The 21,729-nt window shown below is 34.4% G+C and overlaps 1 protein-coding gene across 20 annotated transcripts in view; it reads right to left on the bottom strand.

Annotated features, from left to right (window-relative positions):
• GRIP1 (glutamate receptor interacting protein 1) overlaps nt 1–21,729 on the bottom strand; it is a 585,894-nt gene that overhangs the window by 96,176 nt on the left and 467,989 nt on the right. For all 20 annotated transcript variants that reach the window (XM_036238016.1, XM_036238017.1, XM_016148483.2 and 17 more), the window contains 2 exons: nt 21,308–21,383; nt 18,975–19,120 (listed from right to left, as the gene is read on the bottom strand). In XM_036238016.1, coding sequence (XP_036093909.1) covers nt 18,975–19,120; nt 21,308–21,383 — 222 coding nt within the window. The remainder of the gene's footprint in view (nt 1–18,974; nt 19,121–21,307; nt 21,384–21,729) is intronic.

Below are 21,729 nucleotides of genomic sequence, written 5' to 3'. Positions count from 1 at the left end.
GTTGCCTTTGGTGAACACAGGTATGCATTTTTGTGGGAGTCATGATCAAGAGTGGAATTGTTAGGCTGTAGGATATAAATATGCACAGCTTAAGTAGATAGTCAAATAGTTTTACAAAGGAGTTGTATGAATTTACCTTCTCACCAGCAGAAATGAGAGTTCCAGTTGCTCTACATTTTGTCACCTCTTGCTGTGGTTAGTCTTTTCTGTGGTAGCATGCAAGTGGGTATGTACTGGTATCATATTGTGGTTTCTTTTTTAAATTTCGCTTATTTAATTTTAAAATAGTTTTAAATTAAAATATAGCTAATGTACAATATTGTATTAGTTTCAGGAGTACACCATAGTTATGAAACATTTATATACCTAAAGATGTGATCACTATGTGTCCAGCAATCATTTGACACTGTACAATGCTATTATAACATTATTGACTTATTTCCTATGCTGTACACCACATCTCCATTACTTATTTGTTTTATGCCTGGAAATATGAATCTCTTATTCCCCTTCACATTCTTCCCTCTTTTCTGATTTTTCAATTATAGTTGACATTTGATATTATTTTATATTAGTTCCAGGTATACTGTAGCACAGTGGTTAGATATTTATATAATTTTCACGTATTGACTAGTCTAGTACCCACCTGGCACTATACATAATTATTATCATGTTATTGACTACCATCGCTATTCTTTACTTTACCTTCCCATAACTATTTTGTAACTATCAATTTGTACTACTTAATCTCTTCCCCTTTTGCACCCTAACCCCCAACTCTATTACATTGTGGATTCTATTTTTATTATTCTGATGACTAAGGTGTTGAGAAATCTTTCATGGCTTCTCAATTATTTGGATATCTTCTTTTATAAAGTATATGTTAAAATCTCCACCCCACCCCCCCAACTTTCTATCAGGTTGTCTGGCTTATCAATTTGTGGAAATTAAAAAAAATATATATATATGGTTTGCAAATATATTTTCAAGCCCCTCTGTAGCTTATCATTTCAGGCTCTTAATGGGGTCTTTTGATGAAGAAAAGTTCTTTATTATATTTTTATGATTAGTAGTTTATGTGTTCTGTTTAAGAAATCTTTGCTTACTATAAAGTCATGATGATGTTCTCCTATGCTTTTTATACAGGCTTTATTATTTATCTTTCAAGTTTAGATCAGTAATCCATCAGAAATGATTTCTATGTCTAGTATGGGTAGGGTAACAATATATTTTCTCCTCATGGATTTAACTAACCATCATCATTTTTTGAGAAGATCATTCTTTCCTTATTGCATTTTAACATCACATATCATAAATTAGATGACTACATGTGTATAGTTCCATTTCTGGACACTCTATTATCCTCCATTGGTCAATCTGTCTGTTCTCATGACAGTACTACACTGTCTTAGTTACTTTAGCCTTTTAATGGATCTTGACATCTGGTAGTGGAAGTTCTCTAGTTTTATTGTTCTTCAAGACTGCCTTGGCTTTTCTTGACCCTTTGCAAAGTGATGTTTAACTGTGTATCTTGTTCAGAGAAAACTAGAACCCAATAGCTAAATAGGTGAAGGATTTTAGGCCCCTAGCTAAAGAAATAATATATGAAATGATCATACTAGGATTTACCTGGCAGATTTCAGCATTAAATGTGAAAAGACTGACATAGTATTTATAGATATTTAAACATGTTGTTAGAATACTAATAAAAATTTTCCAACTTAAATTTCTGGGGCTCTAATCTTGTTCCATGTAGATAAATGGAAAAAAGTTTTAAAACTTTTAAAAGAGATGATTAAAGAAATTAAGGTCACAAAATTTCTTTAAAAAGTTTCTGAGCTCAGTGGCACAGGGAATGCAGTTAGCATTAATATGATGGTTAAGTAGAGGGCCGGGGAGGGAGGGAGCAATTGGGGGAATCATTTTATGAACAATATAGATGTCTAACCAATGTACTGTATACTTGAAACTAATTTGAATAAATAAATATATTTAAAAAAAATTTCTGAGCTTAGACATAGTGACTTGGCGCACATTCTGTAGACAATACCACATATCCCTTACCACGCAAGCTCTAGAAGCTTTTATTTCCACTGTCAGTACTAATATAAAGACTTTTTAATAAGAGCATAATTCTACCAGGAGTAAGCTTTCAGAAGACTCAAAAAATTTATGTCCTATTTGCTTTAAAAAGTGTAAATGCCAAATGAATCTGGTATTTAAGTGACCAATAGCAATGGGAAAGTAGAAATATTGGCCACAAAGTGAAAAACCCTTTGCTCTGACTGTTCAAAAGACGTGGCATATACACAAGGCTACTGCATCATCAGCATATTCTCTATCTCCAGAAAGTCTGATTCCTCCTCAGCCTAAAAATAGTCACTGTCAGGTTTTCTGAGCTGGATAAGTGATCCACACAGAAAATGGAATGAATCTCAATCAGGTTATGCTGAGGTAGAGAAACTACTTAAGTAGGAGTAAGTGTCTGCCATCCTCAGAAAGAATTCTTACTACTCAGAATTCTTAACTTCCCAAGACTTCGGGGACCAGTCAGTCAGGGGGAGTTAACAGTTCAATAGCAAATGCAGACTTTCTCTGGCATCTTGTGCTAGATCTGGCTTTAAGTTTACAGCTCAAAAAAAGTACCCTAGTTCTCTAAGAACTAGTTCTGAAATAAGAGAAATGAAGAACAACCATATAGATATCCTAAAAGCCAATTTACTTGTAAGTTGCTAAAAATATACTTAGAACTATTTAAAGCATCTCTATAGCTCTATTTCTGAGTGACCTTGGGGGTTTTATAGGAGGTAAACACAACATATGTATATACATATTTTTAAAACCAAGCAAATGTAGAAATCTACAGATATGGCTAGATTAAAAAAAAAAAAAAGGAAAAACAATGCGACCACTATGTATTAAACCACCAATGTTTCGTCAATGAAGAAGCAAAGGAAATCTGACCAGAGCAAATGAACTAAGAGCTCCCTACTCTCTAGCTTGGGCCAATATGACTCCTGGATAAAAATAACAAACACATAGTCTAGTGTCTTGAATCCCATGGGTCCTCAAGAAATATTCACTTATTATTCATAAAACAAATAAAATTTCTAATTGAAAAATTTGACATCTGACAGCTGGGAGAGAAAATAAGTTGGATGTCAGAATCAGTATCTAAAAAAGTTTAGACAGGTTAGAATGATGGAGAAATTTTTATTTTTAGAAATTATTAGTTAATAGGGCAAATGATGATATGCCTTACATTTTTATTGTTGAGCTATGGTTTATAAAGTGCTTTCATGTATAACTTCTTGTTTTCTTTGTCACAACAACCCTCTGGGGTGGGCCTGGGCATTTTAAATGCTCTCCAAGTAATTCCAGTGTGCAGTAAAGTTGCTAGGGTGGGGTGGGAGCAGGGCTCTTGATTTAGGATATAGACTTGGTTGGCTAGAAGTTCTCTGCTATTACAGGTGTTCAAATAGAGCTTGGCAGGGACGGTCCTGAAGGACCCCAGGGGTGGACAGCGGCACAAGTAAGTAATGCTGACATTCGATTATTATGGTGTGTTATCAACTTTGGAGAATGCCATCTCGAGACTCATCCGCCTCCAGAAGCATGTTTGAATATACTATTTTCACTTGTTTCATTAAATAGATCTTTTTTAAGGCATCTATTTCTTGAGCATGTTTTAGACAGAGGGGGCATTTGAAAGTGAAAAATAGCACTTTATGCCACTAAAAATATACTACCGCAAGCAGAAATGGAAACAACTCCTGAAATACTTCAAAAGACCAAAGTAGAAAACTTCCCTAAACCAGTACACACAGCAGAAAGAAGAGCCAACTAGTTCTGTGGGGGAAATTGAAGATCTATGAAGTTCAAGTCCATTTTGTACATGTTTGTAGAATTAAGGAAGGCAGGTTGAGTGCCTTTGCCAAAAAAACAAGAATTAACAGACCATTCCATTCAAAACTCTTTATATGGAACCCTGATTTTGATGATGGTGCTATAATATTGCTCATGAGATCTGCATAATGTTAAGAAGTGAACATAGACCTTACTTTGTGGTCCTTTTCCTGGGCTATCTATTCCTCTCCTCTTTTTAAAAACAAGCTGGATTCTAACACTTCCAGTTTATTACAGAAATCTGAGTGGCAGATGCTGTGTCTGGGAAACTGTGATGATGTCTCTGAGTATAAGTGAGATACTAAGAGAGTTCAGAAAAAAGAGGTATAAGGATTCCTGGAAATTATGCCTAACTCCCTTAGCTTTACCATAATTTGAATCACTAAAAATGCCTGAATGATTAAACACCAGTAGATAATTAATTCAGTGTCTCACTTTCTTCCCTCTTACTGAGAACTCTCTTAAGTGCTTAATGTTAAATATTTGATGTTCTGGGATTTCTTTTTTTTTCTTGCTCAATAATGCACTGAGGCCTAAAACAATTATATTTTAAATGATAAGATTTCAGTTTTATTTTTAAATATTCCCAGTAAGACTTTTATTTTTGAAAGTCTATTAACAGTCTAAGTCTTCTATTTTAATTTCAGAATCTTGTTTGGAATATAGAAAGATATATTCCATTACTTTTTTATTTTCAAAACTTTCATCTACACTGAAAACATTTATTGTTTCGAATATTGGCTATAATTACTCTCAGTCTTACGTGGGTATATTATCAGATTTGTGAGGTCAATCTGGGTTTAATCTCACATTTAACACAATATGATATGTGTGATATTGGTCAATTTACATAACTTCTTCAAGACAGTCACTATATCTGTAGAAAATAAGGATAATCATGGATATGCCACAGAGTTGCTATGATAATTAGAGATAAAATGCAATACAGAACTCTGCACAGTGCTTGGCAGAAATTAACCACACAAATTATTAGTTCTCTTCTCTACTACTTCTTGAGTTAAACCCCAGACATGCTGATGCTGCTCAATTAATTTCTTAGTTGAGATGAAAAATTATTTTCTTTACTTAGCCAGAGAAAGCTAGAGAAAAGACTTAAGTCAAAAAATTAAGTTATTCTTTATCTGCCTCAGAAACTTATAACAGAGAAAGGACGGCAGGACAGGAGAGCTAGATACCATTTTAATGTATCATTAGTTAGATTTTATGTGTTGTTTTACTTGACTTTTATGTGTTGTAAATGATCTTACTATTACACTCTCTGAAATTTCAGATTATCCACACTACTATGGATTGAGTTTTATAATCTATAACTATTGAACCTTGGACCAGGTACTCAAAGGATATCTACATGTGGGGCCTTTGAACTACTCAAATTATGAAAATTAAATTTTTTTGCAGGTGGGATATTTCATATTCCTGTCAAATGACATCTTCAGCTTGACTGATCTAACTCAGACCCTCCATGTGCCCTCCCAAGGGTGAGAATTCTGCTGGAATTGCTGCTGAGCTTTCACTATAATTCTGTTTGGATAGCAAGACTTTAGTGAAGCAGATTCTGTAAGATGAACATGCCACTCAGCACAAAACTGTCTTTCAAGGAACTCAACACAAGTGTTCAAAGAAATCACTTCTGAGAAGCAAGAGGTCCCAGAGCACCCAAAGCATGTCCCACAGTGTGAGACATCTCAGTACAGTCTGTAACAAAACTCCAAAGGAGTCCTAAGAAGCAGGCAACCAACATTGATGAACCAAAGTGCACGAGGTAAAAGGCCAGTGGGATTTTAACATGAAAGCAGCTGAAATATTACTTAAGTGTTTGACCCAATTCTTGTGAATTAATAATAACTACTCCTTCCTACTCTCTGAGACCATGTATGTGGCTTAGTAGTTTTTTTTTTTTATGTTCATTTGCTTGTTTTTACCTCTTAAGAGCCACAAATATAAACATGCCAGAACGAAAGTCTCCAGTGAGCCAATACTCTGCGTGTTCAAATATATGATGCTTATCAGAAATCACACCTAGGCGTGACTAAGAGAATCTTACTCACACCTGTGCCTACAAGGCTCAGGCCTCTGTGGAAGGTATGGAATATGACAAGATTTGGACAATGAGTATGGATGATAAAATAGACTTGCATTCCCCATTAGCAGCAACAGCTGTAACTAAAAAGAAGCTGGGGATCCTCAAATGACGTACAGAGCTTTCAACCAGCCAAGATATCACAGCAGGACACTTTTCAAAAGCCACATTGTTAGAGGCTTATGAAGACTCGTATTTGCTCTTTTGTTAAAACAAGGTTCTTCTAAAATAAAAAGGCTGTACAAAGGGTGACACAGGCCACTTTATACTCTGATCCTGGTACTTCCCGATCTTCAAAGAACTGGAGAGAAATAATTCGTTGTATACCTTTGTTGGGCAGTCTAGTACATTTTTTTCAAAGTCTGGATCTCTGGACTAATGTTTACTATTACATTTTGGAGCTATGGTGTTCTGGATCCACTAGAAATAGCCAGCAAACATTTGGGCAAAAAAATCAACTGTAGGTGTGGGTTAAGGAGTCATGGAAAATCCTTCTATGTAGCTCTCTGGATGCCTTATCTATAACCTGGAGAAAATGCTTTTTGAAGGAGAGGGAAGGGAAGGAAAGGAGAGGAGAGGAAAGGGAAGAGGAAAGGAGGGGAGGGGAAGAAAGGGGAGGGAGAAGGAGGAAAGGGAGGGGAAGGAGAGCAAAAGCTAGGGTAAGGGAAAGAGAGGGTAGTGAGGGGAGGGAAAAAGGAAAAGAGAGGTGAGAGAAGAAGGAATAAATAAGAATATTAGAAAATAAATACAAATTGGTTACTTACGACTTTACCGCATCTTTTACTACTAATTTTTGAGTTATTCAGAGAAAATATTTACTCTAAATTTAATAAAATAGTGGACACACAGCTTTTAAGCTGTATTTCATTCATTCAACAAATATTTAATGTGCACCTTTTTATGTGTGTGTGCATTGGGCATCTACTGTACATATAGTGTTGAAAAAATATATAATATCCCTCCTTTTATGGTGCTTAGAGTTTGGTGAAGATGAGATTAGCTTACCAACAGATAGCATTATAATGGTGATAATTATTCTGAAGGCAAAGTAAGGGTTCCCTGGGCAAGTAAAACAGGGAGATCTAATTTAGATAGAGTGACAGAGAAGTCTAAAGAAGTGACAATTAGGCTGATGTATTAAAGGATATATACAAAATCGCTGGGTTAACAGGTACTTATAAGTGGAAGTTACTATTACTGTAAGTTGCTAATAGAAACATATTATGTTAGAGAAAAGAATGAGTTTTGATTTTGACATTTATAAACCGTGTCATCCAGGTAAACGATTTTCCTCAGATTTCTAATTTTTAAACAGCTTAACATCTTCCTTTCCTATATCACAAGGTATATAAAAGTAATAATTATGACTTCAACATCTTTGATTTAGCCTTGAACCTAAAGGTGCCAAGAAGTTTTGGAATGAAAGATTCTTTTTTTTTTTTTTTTTTTTTGTACCAGAAGAAAGAGAAGATTAGAAATATTTACAGTGTGTGGCCACAGGAGTTCTGTGAAAAATAGCACTGTGAAGAGAATGGTGAGTTGGGAAAAAGGTCTTATTTAAGGCCAGTCTCATGCATGTTCACCTAGGAGGAACAAAACTTCTCTAAGATATTCGAATGTGAACTCGAAGTTCTTCTGTACCATTCTAGAAAAGTAACCTTCAATATAAATCATTAATTGTGTGATGACCATGAAAGCTGTAAAAATCTGTATTTTTCTAGGAATACAATTTATTTAAGAAACAAGATTTATTCTCTTAAGTTGCAAATGAATTCACTGAGCCTGTGTGAACTGACCTATCGTAGAAGTCATGTGGATTCTCATATTTATCAGAAGTGCCAGACTCCCATGGTCAGCATAACCCTTTCGGACTTTCTCAAAAAAAAAAAAAAAAAAAAAAAAAAAAGGAGAAGCAGCAGCAGCAGCTTGGTTTTCTTAACAGGTAAAATGGATAAAATAGGATCGTGGTTGTGAAATGCACTGTAAACATCAATGAGGAATATAAAATTAGTAGCCAACTACAGAGAAAGTAATCCCAATTAGTACTTTGGCACTACTCTAAACAGACCGTCAAGAACTGACCTTACAATAAAAAAAAAAGTGCTTGTCTGCTACTCTCCTCTAAGAAAAAGCAATTCTAGTCTACCTAATACGTGTACTTGACCTCAAAGAAACTTACCATGCAAAGAGAAATTTCCCCTGATTGAGTTTAGTCAGCTTTTCACTTTTCTAAAATATACTAAAATTAAAGGGCTAATTTTCCCCTTAAGGGACATGCTTAATTTTAGAAGCATAATATTCAATCTGAAGGAATTTTAACAAATGTTCCATTAATTTATTCAATGTCTCAGAATGCCAAGATCAAGATACTTGCAGATAATGGCTTCACAGCAGCATGCTGGCCTTATATCTATGATAGGAATGCTGGGAAGTAATCCTTGGGAAATTGATAACTGTTAATGGGACTACTGGATTTGGTGTGATTAATGAAGAAAATGAGCAATTTTCCTGTTTAGGTAATGGTTTTGGTTCCTTCCCAGAGCCATCAAACAAGAGCTTAGCCCCGCTGACACCTCGACTTGGGTGGGCCTTGAGAGATGTTAAGCAGAGAACTCGGCAGTGCCCGCCTGGACTTCTGACCTACAGAACTGAAGTGATTAATGGGTGTTATTTTAAGTTACTAGTTTGTGATGTTTTTCTACATAGTAATAGAAAATACAGTTCTAAAACTCAATGGCAACATCTACCTGAAGATTGTAGAAAAACTAGATAAAATTTTGCATCTTTTTCCAGGCTTCTGTGTGTCTAATTCTTAAGACATTTCCCAAAAATAACCAAATACAATTTATTGAAATGTTGCAGCTTATATCTACTAATTTTGGCACTTAGTTTACATTCAGTAGTTAGGGTTGATTCGTAACATATAACTAAAAAGAGCTTGTACCTTCCTACACTGCTGGTGGGACTGCAGATTGGTACAGCCACTATGGAAAACAGTATGGAGGTTCCTCCAAAAACTAAGAATTGATCTACCATATGATCCAGCAATCTCCCTACTGGGTATTTAGCCCAAAGATGTGAAAACTCATATCTAAAAAGATATTTGTACATCGATGTTCATACAGCATTATTCACAGTGGCCAGGGCATGGAAGCAACTGAAGTGTCCTAAGATAGACGACTGGCTAAAGAAGCTGTGGTACATATGTACAATGCAATATTACTCAGCCGTAAGAAAAGATGAAATACTGCCATTTGCAATAAAATGAATGGACCTCAAGATAATCATATTAAGTAAAATAAGCCAGACAGAAAAAGTAGAAAAACACATGATATCACTTATATGTGGGATATAAACCTAAAAGCAATAAATGAACAGGACAAACAAAGACTCATGGACATGGACAATAGACTAGTGGTTACCAGAGGGCGGGGGGGGGGGGTAGGGGGGAAGGTAGATGGGGTAAAAGGAATCAAATATATTGTGACAGAAAGAAATCTATGGGTGGTGAACACACAATGCAATATATATACCCTACTGCTAAATTGTGCACCTGAAACTTACTGGATTTTGTTAACCAATGTCACCACACACACAAAAAAAGAGCTTGTGTGTATAATATATAATTAACTTATATATATGAGTTGCCTAACAGGAAAAAAGATGGGTCAAAAGACTTGAACAGATCTTTCACGAAGGATAATATTCAAATGCGTGGTATTGATAAGGTGCTCGATATTTTTTATTCATCTGGGAAATACACATTAAAACCACAGAGAGATATCACTATACGCTCTCAGAATGATTAAAATGAAAGGATTGACAATGCCAAGTGCTGGTGAGGATGTGAAGGAAGTGAAACTGATAGCAGGAGTACAAATTGGTACAACCATTTTGAAAAATTGTTTGGTAATATCTACTAAAGCTGAGCATACATGCAACTTATGGCCTAGAAATTCCATTTCTAGGTATAAATCTATAGAAATGCACACATATGTTCACCAAAAGACACATACCAAAATGTTCATAGAAGCATTATTTGTAAGTCTCAAACTAGAAAATTCCCAAACAATCATCAAGGAAGGGAAGGATAAGCTGTGATCTAGTTATACTAGGGGATACTACAACAATAACGAAAAAGAATGAACTAATACTACGGGCAAGAATATGAGTACCCCTTACAAACAATGTTAGACAAAAGAAGCCAGAGAAATATACAATATGATTCCATTTGTTTATAGTTAAAAATTTTGAAAAATATATCTATGGTTTATGAAGTCAAGTCAGGGATTACACTGGGGGAAGAGATGAGGTAGTGATTGGGAGGAGGCACAGTGGGGCGTTTGGTGATGATGGTAATGTTCTATGTCCGACCTGTGTGGAGAACACATAAGAAAAATTCAACAAGCTATAAAGTAAGATTTCAGCACTTTTCTCTTTGTGTGTTGTACTATAATATAAAAGTAAAATTTAATACAAGCCTACTCTAATCTGGCAATATTAAATGAAAAACATACCCTGCTTTACTTCTCTTTTTACTCACTTCTTTTATCTCCACAAATATATGACTCTGAAATAAGTGGCTCTGAATTTGAATATGTAAAAGAGAATGAGGTGAGTGGGAACAAGAGTATTGAACAAAAATTCATTCTTTTTAGATAAAAAAAGAAGACGATCAAGCTTTTTATCTTAGAAAAATAGTGTTCTAAAAGAATGGTTGTTGTCATCTAAAAATTAGACTTCTTTTATGTAGGAAACTCTCTGGGCTTCCTTATGACATTTTCTATGAGGAAGAGAATTATGCTGGTGAGCCACAAGGAAGTGTGTGTATCATAAATACTTCTAGGGGTTCTTAAAAAAAAACTCAGTTTCCAGTAAGTTGAGATCATCCAGAAGAAGCTGATTAGATAATACAAATACTGGCCAACTTACTCTTGGTACTAGTGACTGAGAAGTCATTGGTGGAAGGTTTATATCTTGATCTTGATATTCTAAAAAATAAAATGTAAAGTATAACCAAAATCCAGTTGTGATAACATTAATAAACCTATATATTTTTTTATTGCGAAGCAGTTAATCAACTCTTTTGAAGACTTGTAACATTTAAATCCATTCCTGATAAAACAATTACTTGAAAATTACTATTTTGTTTGCTCAGAATTGACTATAGGTAGTGACTATCCACATAGCGAGGCAGATTTGTAATATACTTGAGTATTTCTAAGGGAAGGATTGCATTGTTCTCAGTATCCTTGGTTTTAACTGGTGACCTATTCCAGGTGAAGCTGAGCAGAGAAAGTAATAGTTAAGGGGAGAGTCAGAGACTTATAGGAATTCAGAAAAACACAACAGGTAGACTAAAAGGTTTTGTGATTTAAAGATTCGGAATGTCATTCTGCAATGTAAGATGATGTGAAGTAAATTCATTTTAAACCTACAACATAAACATTGATGTTTTACTATATTCTATACACATCCACTGGATGATGATAAGTCATAAGAACAGCTAACCTATGGGTGAATGCATTGTTCAATCCACAATTATCATTAAGAGCTTCCTATGTATGTCTGAAGACTCTCGTGAGGTGCAATAGAAATAAGCAAAAAAGATGACTCAGTTAGTGTCCTGAGGAGTCTAGGGAATGCAGAGGCACAACAGAAAAACACATAGATAACTAAGACAAGGCAAAATGTAAACACCCTCAAGAGTTGCCAAGAAGGTGTTAGGGGGTTCAAAAGGGAGATAAAATGACAGAGAAATTGAGAGAACCAAATAAGGGTAGGATTAAGAAGGGAGGTAGATTTGACTTGGGCATATATATAATATACTATTGAAAGGTTTGTGCATAGGAATACTAAATATTGAGGAGAACAGTGAAAAACTTCGGGACATTTTGGAGAAATATTTTGGTTATCCTTCCATCTTTATCATCAACCATAATAATTGGTTGGTTACATTTGACATAAAGTGACTGAGATTACTATCTCTTAGTAAGAAAGCTTGTTCAAATGAACTACAGTGAGTTTTGTGTAATATAGCCAACCAATCCATATTAACTGAAAGTCCTCCACATCTCTTTCCATGGAAGAGGAAAATTATAAAATAAATAATTATAAGAGAATCTTGTCATTAAAAAAAATTCAGAGTAAGTTATAAATCAGGAGAGATCTGGTACAATCTTCTATACCTCTTGACTCTATAACACTAGCCAAAGTATTGATATTGAGAATTATGTTCTTGAAATAACTTCATGCTCCTCTATCAAAGACTCAAGTTTAATATTTATTCTCAGAAACATATTTTAGAAATATTTTCAGCAAAGGTTTAAGCAAAATAAGTATTGTGATGAATTTTAAAAAATAAGATGATCCAGAACACATTTCCCCAATACCTATTTTAATCAGGACCCAATGTTGTCACAGATTAAAGCTTCAACTGCCTCTAAATTCAGGGTAATGAGATACCTGAGGTTCATTTTAAGGAAATAAAACATGGAAATATTCAACTTTAATTTTCTGGTGTTCAATAATAGTTTAGTTATGATAGGTAGGCACTTTACATATATTCACTGATTTAATCTTTTTATCAATCCTTTGAAAAAGTACTGTTATTATCTTTATGAGAAAGTTGAGTCTTGGAAAGGCTAAGTAATGTGTCCAAGGTCAATGGAGAGCCAAGATTCAAAACCAAGTTTGTCTGACTTCAAAAAGCACTAAATTGTACTGAAGTCATTGTTTCAGAACTTAATGCTTTCCTTGTATTTCATGTGGCTTAGTTTTCAACAAAAGGGCTCTCAGACCCAAGCATTTGGTAATACATTTCGACAATAATGGAGAGGTTTTTTCCCTATAAACATTTAAAATAATTAGTTCATATTTACTGAACATACATTATGTGCTTAAACATTACATATGCATAACTCTTGCTCCTCACAGCAGCTTGTGAGTGTGGTAGCATAACTACCATCCTTTTACAAAAGAAAAGTCTGGCTTCCGTGACTCCGTGCTCTGCTTCTATCACTGGATGCTTCTTCTCAATTTATTTTACAGGTTCCTCTTCATCTTCCTGACTTAACAAGGAGAAGGTCCTAGAGCTCAGTTCTTAGTCTATGCTTACTCCCCTAAGGTGCTTCATGCTTTTAATGTCCATCTTTGTGCTGATCGCTCAAAAGTTTATATCTCTTGTCCTAAGTCCTGCACTGAACTCCGGGCTTAGATACCAAACTGTCTACTCCACACATCTGCTTGGATGATGCATAGACATGTCAAACATAACGTATCTAAAATTGAACTCTTAATTTCCCCCTAAAACCTATTTACCTTACAGTTTTATCCCAATAAAGTTTTCTTAAAATTATAACACAGACTAAATTTGACTTTAGTTAATAAAACTGATAATTTTAACAGCTTTCCTAAACAGACTACTGAATTTATGAAAATTATGATCTGAGATTTACTGGAAAATATATCTCAGTATAAGGTCAAAATATAAATATTTATGGTTGTACACACACTACGAAGTATAGTAATTTATGTAGTTTTAATAGTATACAACTAAATAAAATCAATATTTATATCTACGATTGTAGATGCACATTTAAGATATGTGTCATAATTTTAATAGTATGTAAATAAATGAAGGTATTAAAAGTAAAATCAATGCAACAAGTATGTCCCACTGGCAAATGAAAAGGTGCTCTACATGGTTATTCACCCATTCGACTTACAAAGGGATATCACTACACACCCGTCAGTACGGGTAACATGGAAGAGACTGAGAATACCAAGCACTGGTAAGGATGTAAAGCAAGGGAAGCTCTCATACACTCTTAGTGGCAATATAATATTTAGCAACTAATTGTGTCCTCAAATGGGCATCAATTACTTTGCTCTTCTACTCAATATCATCTGTTTTGAAGAAGTGTCATTTCTCAGTATTATTCTATTGAGACTGTTCAACATACATTCCTGTCTCCCCGCCCTTACCCCACCCCACCCCATCAAAAAAAAAGCAGAGAATGCACTATATCCTTGGGCATAGTGATTAGCACTGTGTTCAGCATTCGTCTCAAGCTAAGTCACTAAGAATCTTTTACGGGATATACAATCTCATTTCTTTCTTTGGCACCGTGAAGTATCAAAATGGTAGACTTGTGACTGCTGGGCCATCCTGCTGTGACATAAGAACTTTTTCCAGGAAAGGAGACCCGAGAAACTGAAAGTCTATGACGTTATTAGCCTGTATCTTAAGCCAGAATATATCTTAAACTCCTCATCCTCATAAGCTCATAAATTCTCTCATTAAATTAGTCTAAATTAGGTTTCTGCCATTTGAACCTGATGGCACCCTTGTATACTACTAAGTTATTATTTTTCATTTTCCCAATTGAAGGCTTTAAGTTTTCTATTGCAATTTTTGCATCTATTTAGCTTTATTTAAGAGTAATAGAAAGGCATCTGAATGGAGGCCCATAAACTTTGTTTTAAATATTCATTCGTAAATTTAATTCCTTTGTACTTCTAAATATCACCTGGTTTCCTTTAAGAATAAATAGCTTTTTTATTTAAAATGTTTCATTATTGAGGATTTTCATATCCCGATGAGCTAAATAGGGTAAATATCACTATTCTTATTTTATAGAAGGAAAAGACACAAAGAAATGAAATCATTGAGCCTAACATCAAAGGAGATTGGTAAAAGGTACAAACAGAAATCCACATAATCTAATAGCTATCTCAGCATATTTTCCATTAGGATTCACAAATATATCATATAAAAATAGAATTGATAATCTCTAGACAAATACTTAACCTAGATTCCTAGGAAATCCAAAATTGATGTTTAACTCATATACTCGGTAAATAAAATATCAGTGTCTTTGGTATCAAAATTCTGCTTTACTGAATATTTCCCATTAAAAAATCCCCATTAAAAGTTAAGTAAAATGAAGAAATTTTATAAAATTTATTGTCGCTTATAAAATATGAATTGTACAACTGTTAGAATGTTTTCACTTGAATAAAATAAGATTGGTAAACTATTTTTAATGGGAATTTGACTTCCAAAGAGTTTGAAAGAAATATTAATTGGGCTTCTCAGAGTAGCCAGTAGGTTGTTATATAAAGAGTTCATTTTACTATTTTTAAGAAAAGTAATTCCAAAAGTTGCAAAACAAAAAGAAAATATGTTTTTGTTATAAAAGGAAAAGTTAATTAATATCTGATGAACAATAATTCTAATAGAAAGTATCTAAATTACGATTTTCTAAGGCACCATTTTTACTTCTCTTTCCTCAAATTATCATTCTCAATTATTTGACCTTATCTATAGCTAATCCTATCATAACCTAAATTAAGAAACTAGGAATAGGAAGAATTAAGGAAGACAAAACAGAAAAAAGGGAGTAAGACTATAGGGGAATACTGGGGAAAAAAAATCAAGTGATACAGAATGTGTCCTTTTATGGTAATATAGAGCTCTTCTGTGCAGACTTCAATTCAAAAGTCCTATCCTGAAGTTTAGTGTGAAACTAGATACAGAGATAAGACCAACCAGCCCAGATGAAGAGTCTCGTATATAAAAACTTAATGTATAATTTAAAAAATTACTATTCAGTGGGTATATAATATATTCTTTATTAAACAACCCAGAAATATTAGGTAATTGTTGAGGAAAAATATTATTTAAATCCTAAGAAAAACCCTACATCCAAAAACAAACAAACAAAAAAACCAAGAAACTTCAAAATCTCTAAAAGGGGAAATAAACTACTGAGAAAAGTTACTACAAAAAACTAATAAGGACTAATATGTTCAATATATAAATAGTTTATACAAACAAATAAACAAAAAACCAAGAGCATCTCCAACAGAAAAATGAATAAAGAATATAAACAGACAACAGAAAATGAAAATGGCTAGTATTCACATGAAAAAATATTCATTTGTACTAGAATTGTTTTTAGAAAAGTAAATTGAAATAGAAATGCCATTTTCACTTAAATTAGAATGATTAAAATAATAATATTCAATGTTGAAAAGTTCTAATGAGATAGGTACACTTAAAATATTGCTGGTAGTAATATAAAATAGTAAAACCTCTCTGGAGGACAATTTGGAATTAATTATCAAATATTTAAAAAAGAAATACAATCTTTGAAATGAGAAATAGAGAGGAAGATTTAGATAGAAGGATGTCCACTCCAGTTATTTATAATAGCAGTCTATTGGGAAATGGTTACATAAATACATTTATTTTGGGGTGTGATATAAGTAGGATTTTAATTGAATTTTTTCCCATGTGGCTAACTAATTGACCCAGAATCATTTACTGACTAGTTTAATCTTTTCCCACTGATAGAAGACTGTACATCTGTTTGCCTATCTGCAGGGATCTGTTTCCAGGCATTCCATTCTCTTCCTTGGTCTCTTTATTTCCCTACATTAATCTTACGTAGACTTAATGGCACATTTTTAGAATGAGTCTTGATATTGGGTAGAACAAGTTTCTCTGCTTTCATATTGTTTTAAAAAAAATTTGGCTATTTTCCCCTTTTGACCTTTCTTAACCCATATACATTTTAGAAACAGCAGTCCCCTGCCAAGGTGCTTTTGAGAGCTTAAATAGAATTGAATTTATAGATGCATTTGAGAGAGATGGCATCTTTTAGATATAGAGCCTTCCCACCTAAGAACATGATATAGGTTTTCATTTGTTTAATTATTCTTTTATCAATAGTAAGTCCTCACTTAATGTTATTGATAGGTTCTGTGACCTCAAGGGAAACGAGTTATAATAAAACCAATTTTACTACAGACTAATTGATATAAACAAGAGTTAAGTTCTTATAGCATCTCATCAACATCATAACAAAACGATGATATTAGATATTTATCTACATCTACATTTATATCTATACCTAATGGGCTCTAACTGCTTTTGTGATATTTATTCCTTATAGGAACCTTATTATTTTATTGCTGTTATAATGGTATCTTAAAATTTTAACTTTTTATTTTTGACAGGAAGAGAGAAATGTAACTAATAATTTTTGTACTGATCTTATACCTAGCAACTTTTAATGTGTTACCTCCCTGATGGCTCACTTTCTTCCGTATTAGGGGATAGCTGAGAACTATGGAGTATGAAAACTGTCAGACATCATTTAGAATGAGTATGAGTTGGGGAGAAGGCAGACGGGTGGGTCACCTATCCTCCTCGACTCTGGCAATAACGAGAGAGGGAGGAATCTCCTCCGAAGTGGTGCCCATCTCCATGGGGTGGGGTCGTCCTTCTGAGGTAAACTGCTCAGGCCTTAGAGACTATTGCTGTCTTCAGTTTGGGAATTAGTTCCTTCTAAGCCTTTAGGTTTTAGCCTACCTTTCACCTCTTCACTGACTACCCTATTAGCACCTGCCAACCCTCACCTGTGCCTGCCCTTATTCTCTATTACAGAGTCTCATTCATGCCTTTCATGATAGGTGTGATCACACTTTGAGTGTTTGTCCTGTTTACTATCTGTCCTCCCCATCAATTGCACGTTGCATAAGGACAAGGACCAGGTCTATTGTGCTGTATTCCTGGTACCTGCTGTGAAACTCAATAAATATTTGTAGGCCAAATGAAGAAGTTAAGCATGTCAAAGGCCTGTTTCAATGTTAATGTTAAAAATATATTATATCATCATTTAAAATATATTTTACTTGTAATCTTTATAACTGCCTTTAAAAATAGGCATTATCAGTCCCCATTTGACAAATGAGGTAACTAAGGACCAGGGAAATAAGTAACATGATCCAAATTTATAGCTAGAAATCAGTAGAGTTGAAAACAGAACCCAAATCATCTAACTGAAAATCTAATTCAAAAACCATATGGCAGAAGAAAAAGAGAAAGATAAAGAGAAGAGGGAGGGAGGGAAAACAAGACAAAGGAAGAATGGAGGGAGGAAAGTTCATTTATTTCTGAACTTTCCATGCTGAGGGCATATTGTACTATTTATCCAGCTGAGAACTTAACTCTCACACTTTAAGCTCTTTAGGAAGCCTCATACTTCTCTAAGACATTTCAGGCTAGTAGACAGATTAAGAATACTTTCAAGCAACACTGTTGTACATGAATCATACAGAGTTGGAAAGAAAGGAGTCTGCAGTTATAGAACACATCTCTTTTCCTCTGCTACATTTCACCAGCATAAAACTTACTGGTAAAGTCAGGTCACATAATCAAGTCCGATAATTGTAGGAAGTACTTACAAGATGATTTAAGTTTCAATTTCAGGTTCCAATTCATTCTCTCATAATTTTTCTGCCTTAGTCAACATGGCACAAATCTTTGGCTCTCTCTTAACATTTCAAAATCAGATTAAAACATCTTCCTAGTGTTACAGTAGTTGTAAGGGTAGATATGAGTTACTTTCTATTGGATCATTATTTAAAGAAAAATTAATGCACTCAGCTTCTAATTTTAATCAATGGCATTATATATATCCATTTCCTTTCTTTGTCTCTAGGTCTGATGATAAAATGGTAATTTCCATTAATTCTGATTAGCTGGCTTCATGTTGTGAAGTTATAAGAAGTAAAGGAATGCCATACTGTTTACAGTTTCCATGTAGTAAAGAAAAAATATCATGCCCTAAGTTAATAATATTATTTTTGTGATTTGGAGGGGAAAAATTGTTTCCTGCCAGAGGGTAATCCACATATAAGAAGAGCTGATTGCTAAATGAAACACTCTGACAGAATGAGACCTTATAATGGAATCTATTGACATAGGAACTCTAAATTGCTGAAAAGTACCACTCACCTCTTCCTGAACCCAAACAGAGTAACGATATAGTATGGATGAAATTCTGTCTGCTACAGGAGGACAAAGCAGCTCACTCTTAATCCAAAGTCATTTATCAGCAACGAACAGTGACATGTCCTGAAGCTTAGAGATCACAACCTTAGGACTCTGACATACCCATTACTGAGACATCATATTCTATCAGCAGCGTTGCTTCTTGTCCACACTGTTTAAGAATACTCATGGCTTCAGCATGCGTGGTTCCAAGAAGCCGAATTCCATCCACACTGAGCAACCTATCACCAGGTTTGATTGTGCCCTCTCTGAAGGGAGAAGAAAGGAACAATCTCCATTAATTTAGCATAATAGGGTTTGCATTAATAGTCACTTAGCCAAAGCGTTCTCTCACACACTTCTGCCATGCAACACATTTGCATTTTCTTTTAAGCATCAAGTGTCACAGTGAGAGAGTAAAGAGGTAACCCTGAACAGAAAATTGCTGCAATGTGAAAATCAGTAATAAGAAAATAACTATATATTAGCAAATAAAACTTACCCACTATTAACTGTTGGGGTGCCAAAGTATTTAAGGCACACTTTCTCTTTTCTATATTCTTGCCTAAGTGTCAAAAATTGATTTATTAGAGCCCAGAAAATAGCATTCACCTATTTTCCTGAAGCCAGGTAAGCAGAAAAAAAGAGCCTGCTGGTTCCATTCAATTTATTAACAGTGAACCCAAGCAGGATAAGAAATGCTGGTAAAAAATTTCCCTGGTCTATAAATTTTCCTACTGATTTATAAGGACATTTGAGAATCATTAAATCGATTCAGTCTTATGTTCGGTGGAAGAGGCAGCAAGTATGATTCTCCCTGCTGTGACCACAGCCACGTGAGGCATGGGGAGAGGACGCCTCAGAACCTTAGCGACACCTCTAGGGTACAGCCAGGGAAGCTTCCAGATTATAACCCTCCTGTCTCAGGAAGGGTTGCAGAAGTGAGAGAATCAAATGGAGGAATGACAAGTTTTGGATTTGGGAAGAGTAAGAACGATTTCCTAAATATCTTTTGGCTAGGTGACTCTCTAAATTGGACTTAATTTTTTTTCCTTAAATTCTTAGATTTCTTTAGTCGTACATTAATTTGGTGATATCTTGCTCACGAACTAGCAGACTGCTTCTGATGTTTCTGTCAACTCCAACTTGAAATGTTAATAAGAAATGAAAATATTCTCTTTTGCTTCAGGAAGAATAATTCACTAGAGAAGCAAGATAAAGGAAAAACGGAACACTGCTCTGGAAATTCTGACTTCGTATTATCCTATGCAAAGGCACATGCATTTTAGCGCAGGTGAGAAACTAATGTCTTCATAGCTCTTATTTTATATTAAACATTACGATTTTTTTCTTTATAAAGGTGAGCTCATGGCATGAGCTTTGAAGAAAATAAACCTGAATTCCTATTCTTGTTTTTCCATGTAGTAGCTGGTGAATCATTTAACCATAATGGAACTCATTTTGTCATCTGTAAATGTAGATAAAAATACCTCATTTTGTGGGTGGTTGTGAGGATAAAATAAGATAATGTCTGTCTAGCATTTAGCGCAGTTCCTGGAACTTGCTAAGAGCTTGATAAATAGTATTTAGTATTATTAATTAATTTCTATTGTTTAAGAAAAGGTTTTAAAAATTTATCTTGGTCTGAAACAGTACAGAGTCAAGGGTCATCAGTGCATTTTCCTCCTGCCTTTCAACAATATCTAGTGGCCGGAGCCATTAAGGGGTCAACTTTTGCTGTAGAAATTAATACAAAAATATGTATCTCCTGGACACCTAAGTTGTGAGTTTACTTGGGACTCCCCCCCGCCCCCCGCCTCCAATTTATGATATACAAGCTGAAAGAGCTATCCCTTAGATACTCAAATTAGCAAGGAAGAGAAAGCTCTGGAGACCAACAATATGCCTTTTATTTTATTTTATTTTTTACTAAAAGTCACTTCCCCTGACATACATAAACATCATCAAAAGGGAGTAATAGTAATGATATGGTTGTTGATAATAGTAAGAACCAGAACACCAACCACCGTTCTCTCCAAGTTAGGAGATTGGCAGTTGAAACATGCATTTCAAAAGCCTGCCTTAAAAGAGTTGGCTGCCTTTTATTAAGTACCTATAGTGTGACAGGTCCCCTGCAAGAAATTATATATCTCTAATCTTTGAAAAAACTGAAAATATTGAAATGTAGAGATTATTACCTACATTTTACAATGAGGGAAACTGAGCACAGAACTGTTAAATCACTTGCCAAAAATACAGGGTAGTAAGTGTTGAATCTACAGTCAAACCTTCTTTCTTCTTATTCTGCAGCCTAATCTATTTTGGTTTTCACATTCTACCATATTTACTTAATATCTGTCTTTTACTATGAAATTTAGAACTCGTCAATATCTACGCCAAAGTCCCTAAGCTTTATTTAATCTATTTGGATAGTGATACAAAAAGATAAAGTTTACCTGTCAGCAGGCCCTCCAGGACGAACACATGTTATCACAACCGGACGAGATTTATTTCTATCATCATGTGCTCCCCCTAGCAAAGAGAAGAAATACAGCTTCCGTTATTAAAAAAAAAATTCACTTACAAAATGCCAGCTGAGAAACTGAAGTACGTTTTGTTTATATGCAGAGAAAAACATGCAAAATTTTCCTTCTGGCATATAATAACCTTAAAAATCTTAGTCATTTTATATAGACTATGTTTTAGAAGTCGTCATTTCTCCAACTCTCAATAAATATGTGACTCAATAAATGAATATAAATCACAGGCGACATATAAAATGTTTCACAACTACACAATTTTATATATATAAATATACACCTTACTACTAAATTGTACACCTGAAACTTACTGGATTTCATTACCCAATGTCACCATA

Source organism: Rousettus aegyptiacus, unplaced genomic scaffold (genome assembly GCF_014176215.1).
Source record: "Rousettus aegyptiacus isolate mRouAeg1 unplaced genomic scaffold, mRouAeg1.p scaffold_m13_p_2, whole genome shotgun sequence".
Taxonomy (NCBI): Eukaryota; Metazoa; Chordata; class Mammalia; order Chiroptera; family Pteropodidae; genus Rousettus; species Rousettus aegyptiacus.
The sequence above is the reverse complement of the archived record's forward strand: the minus strand, read 5'-3'. Positions and strand labels throughout refer to the sequence as shown.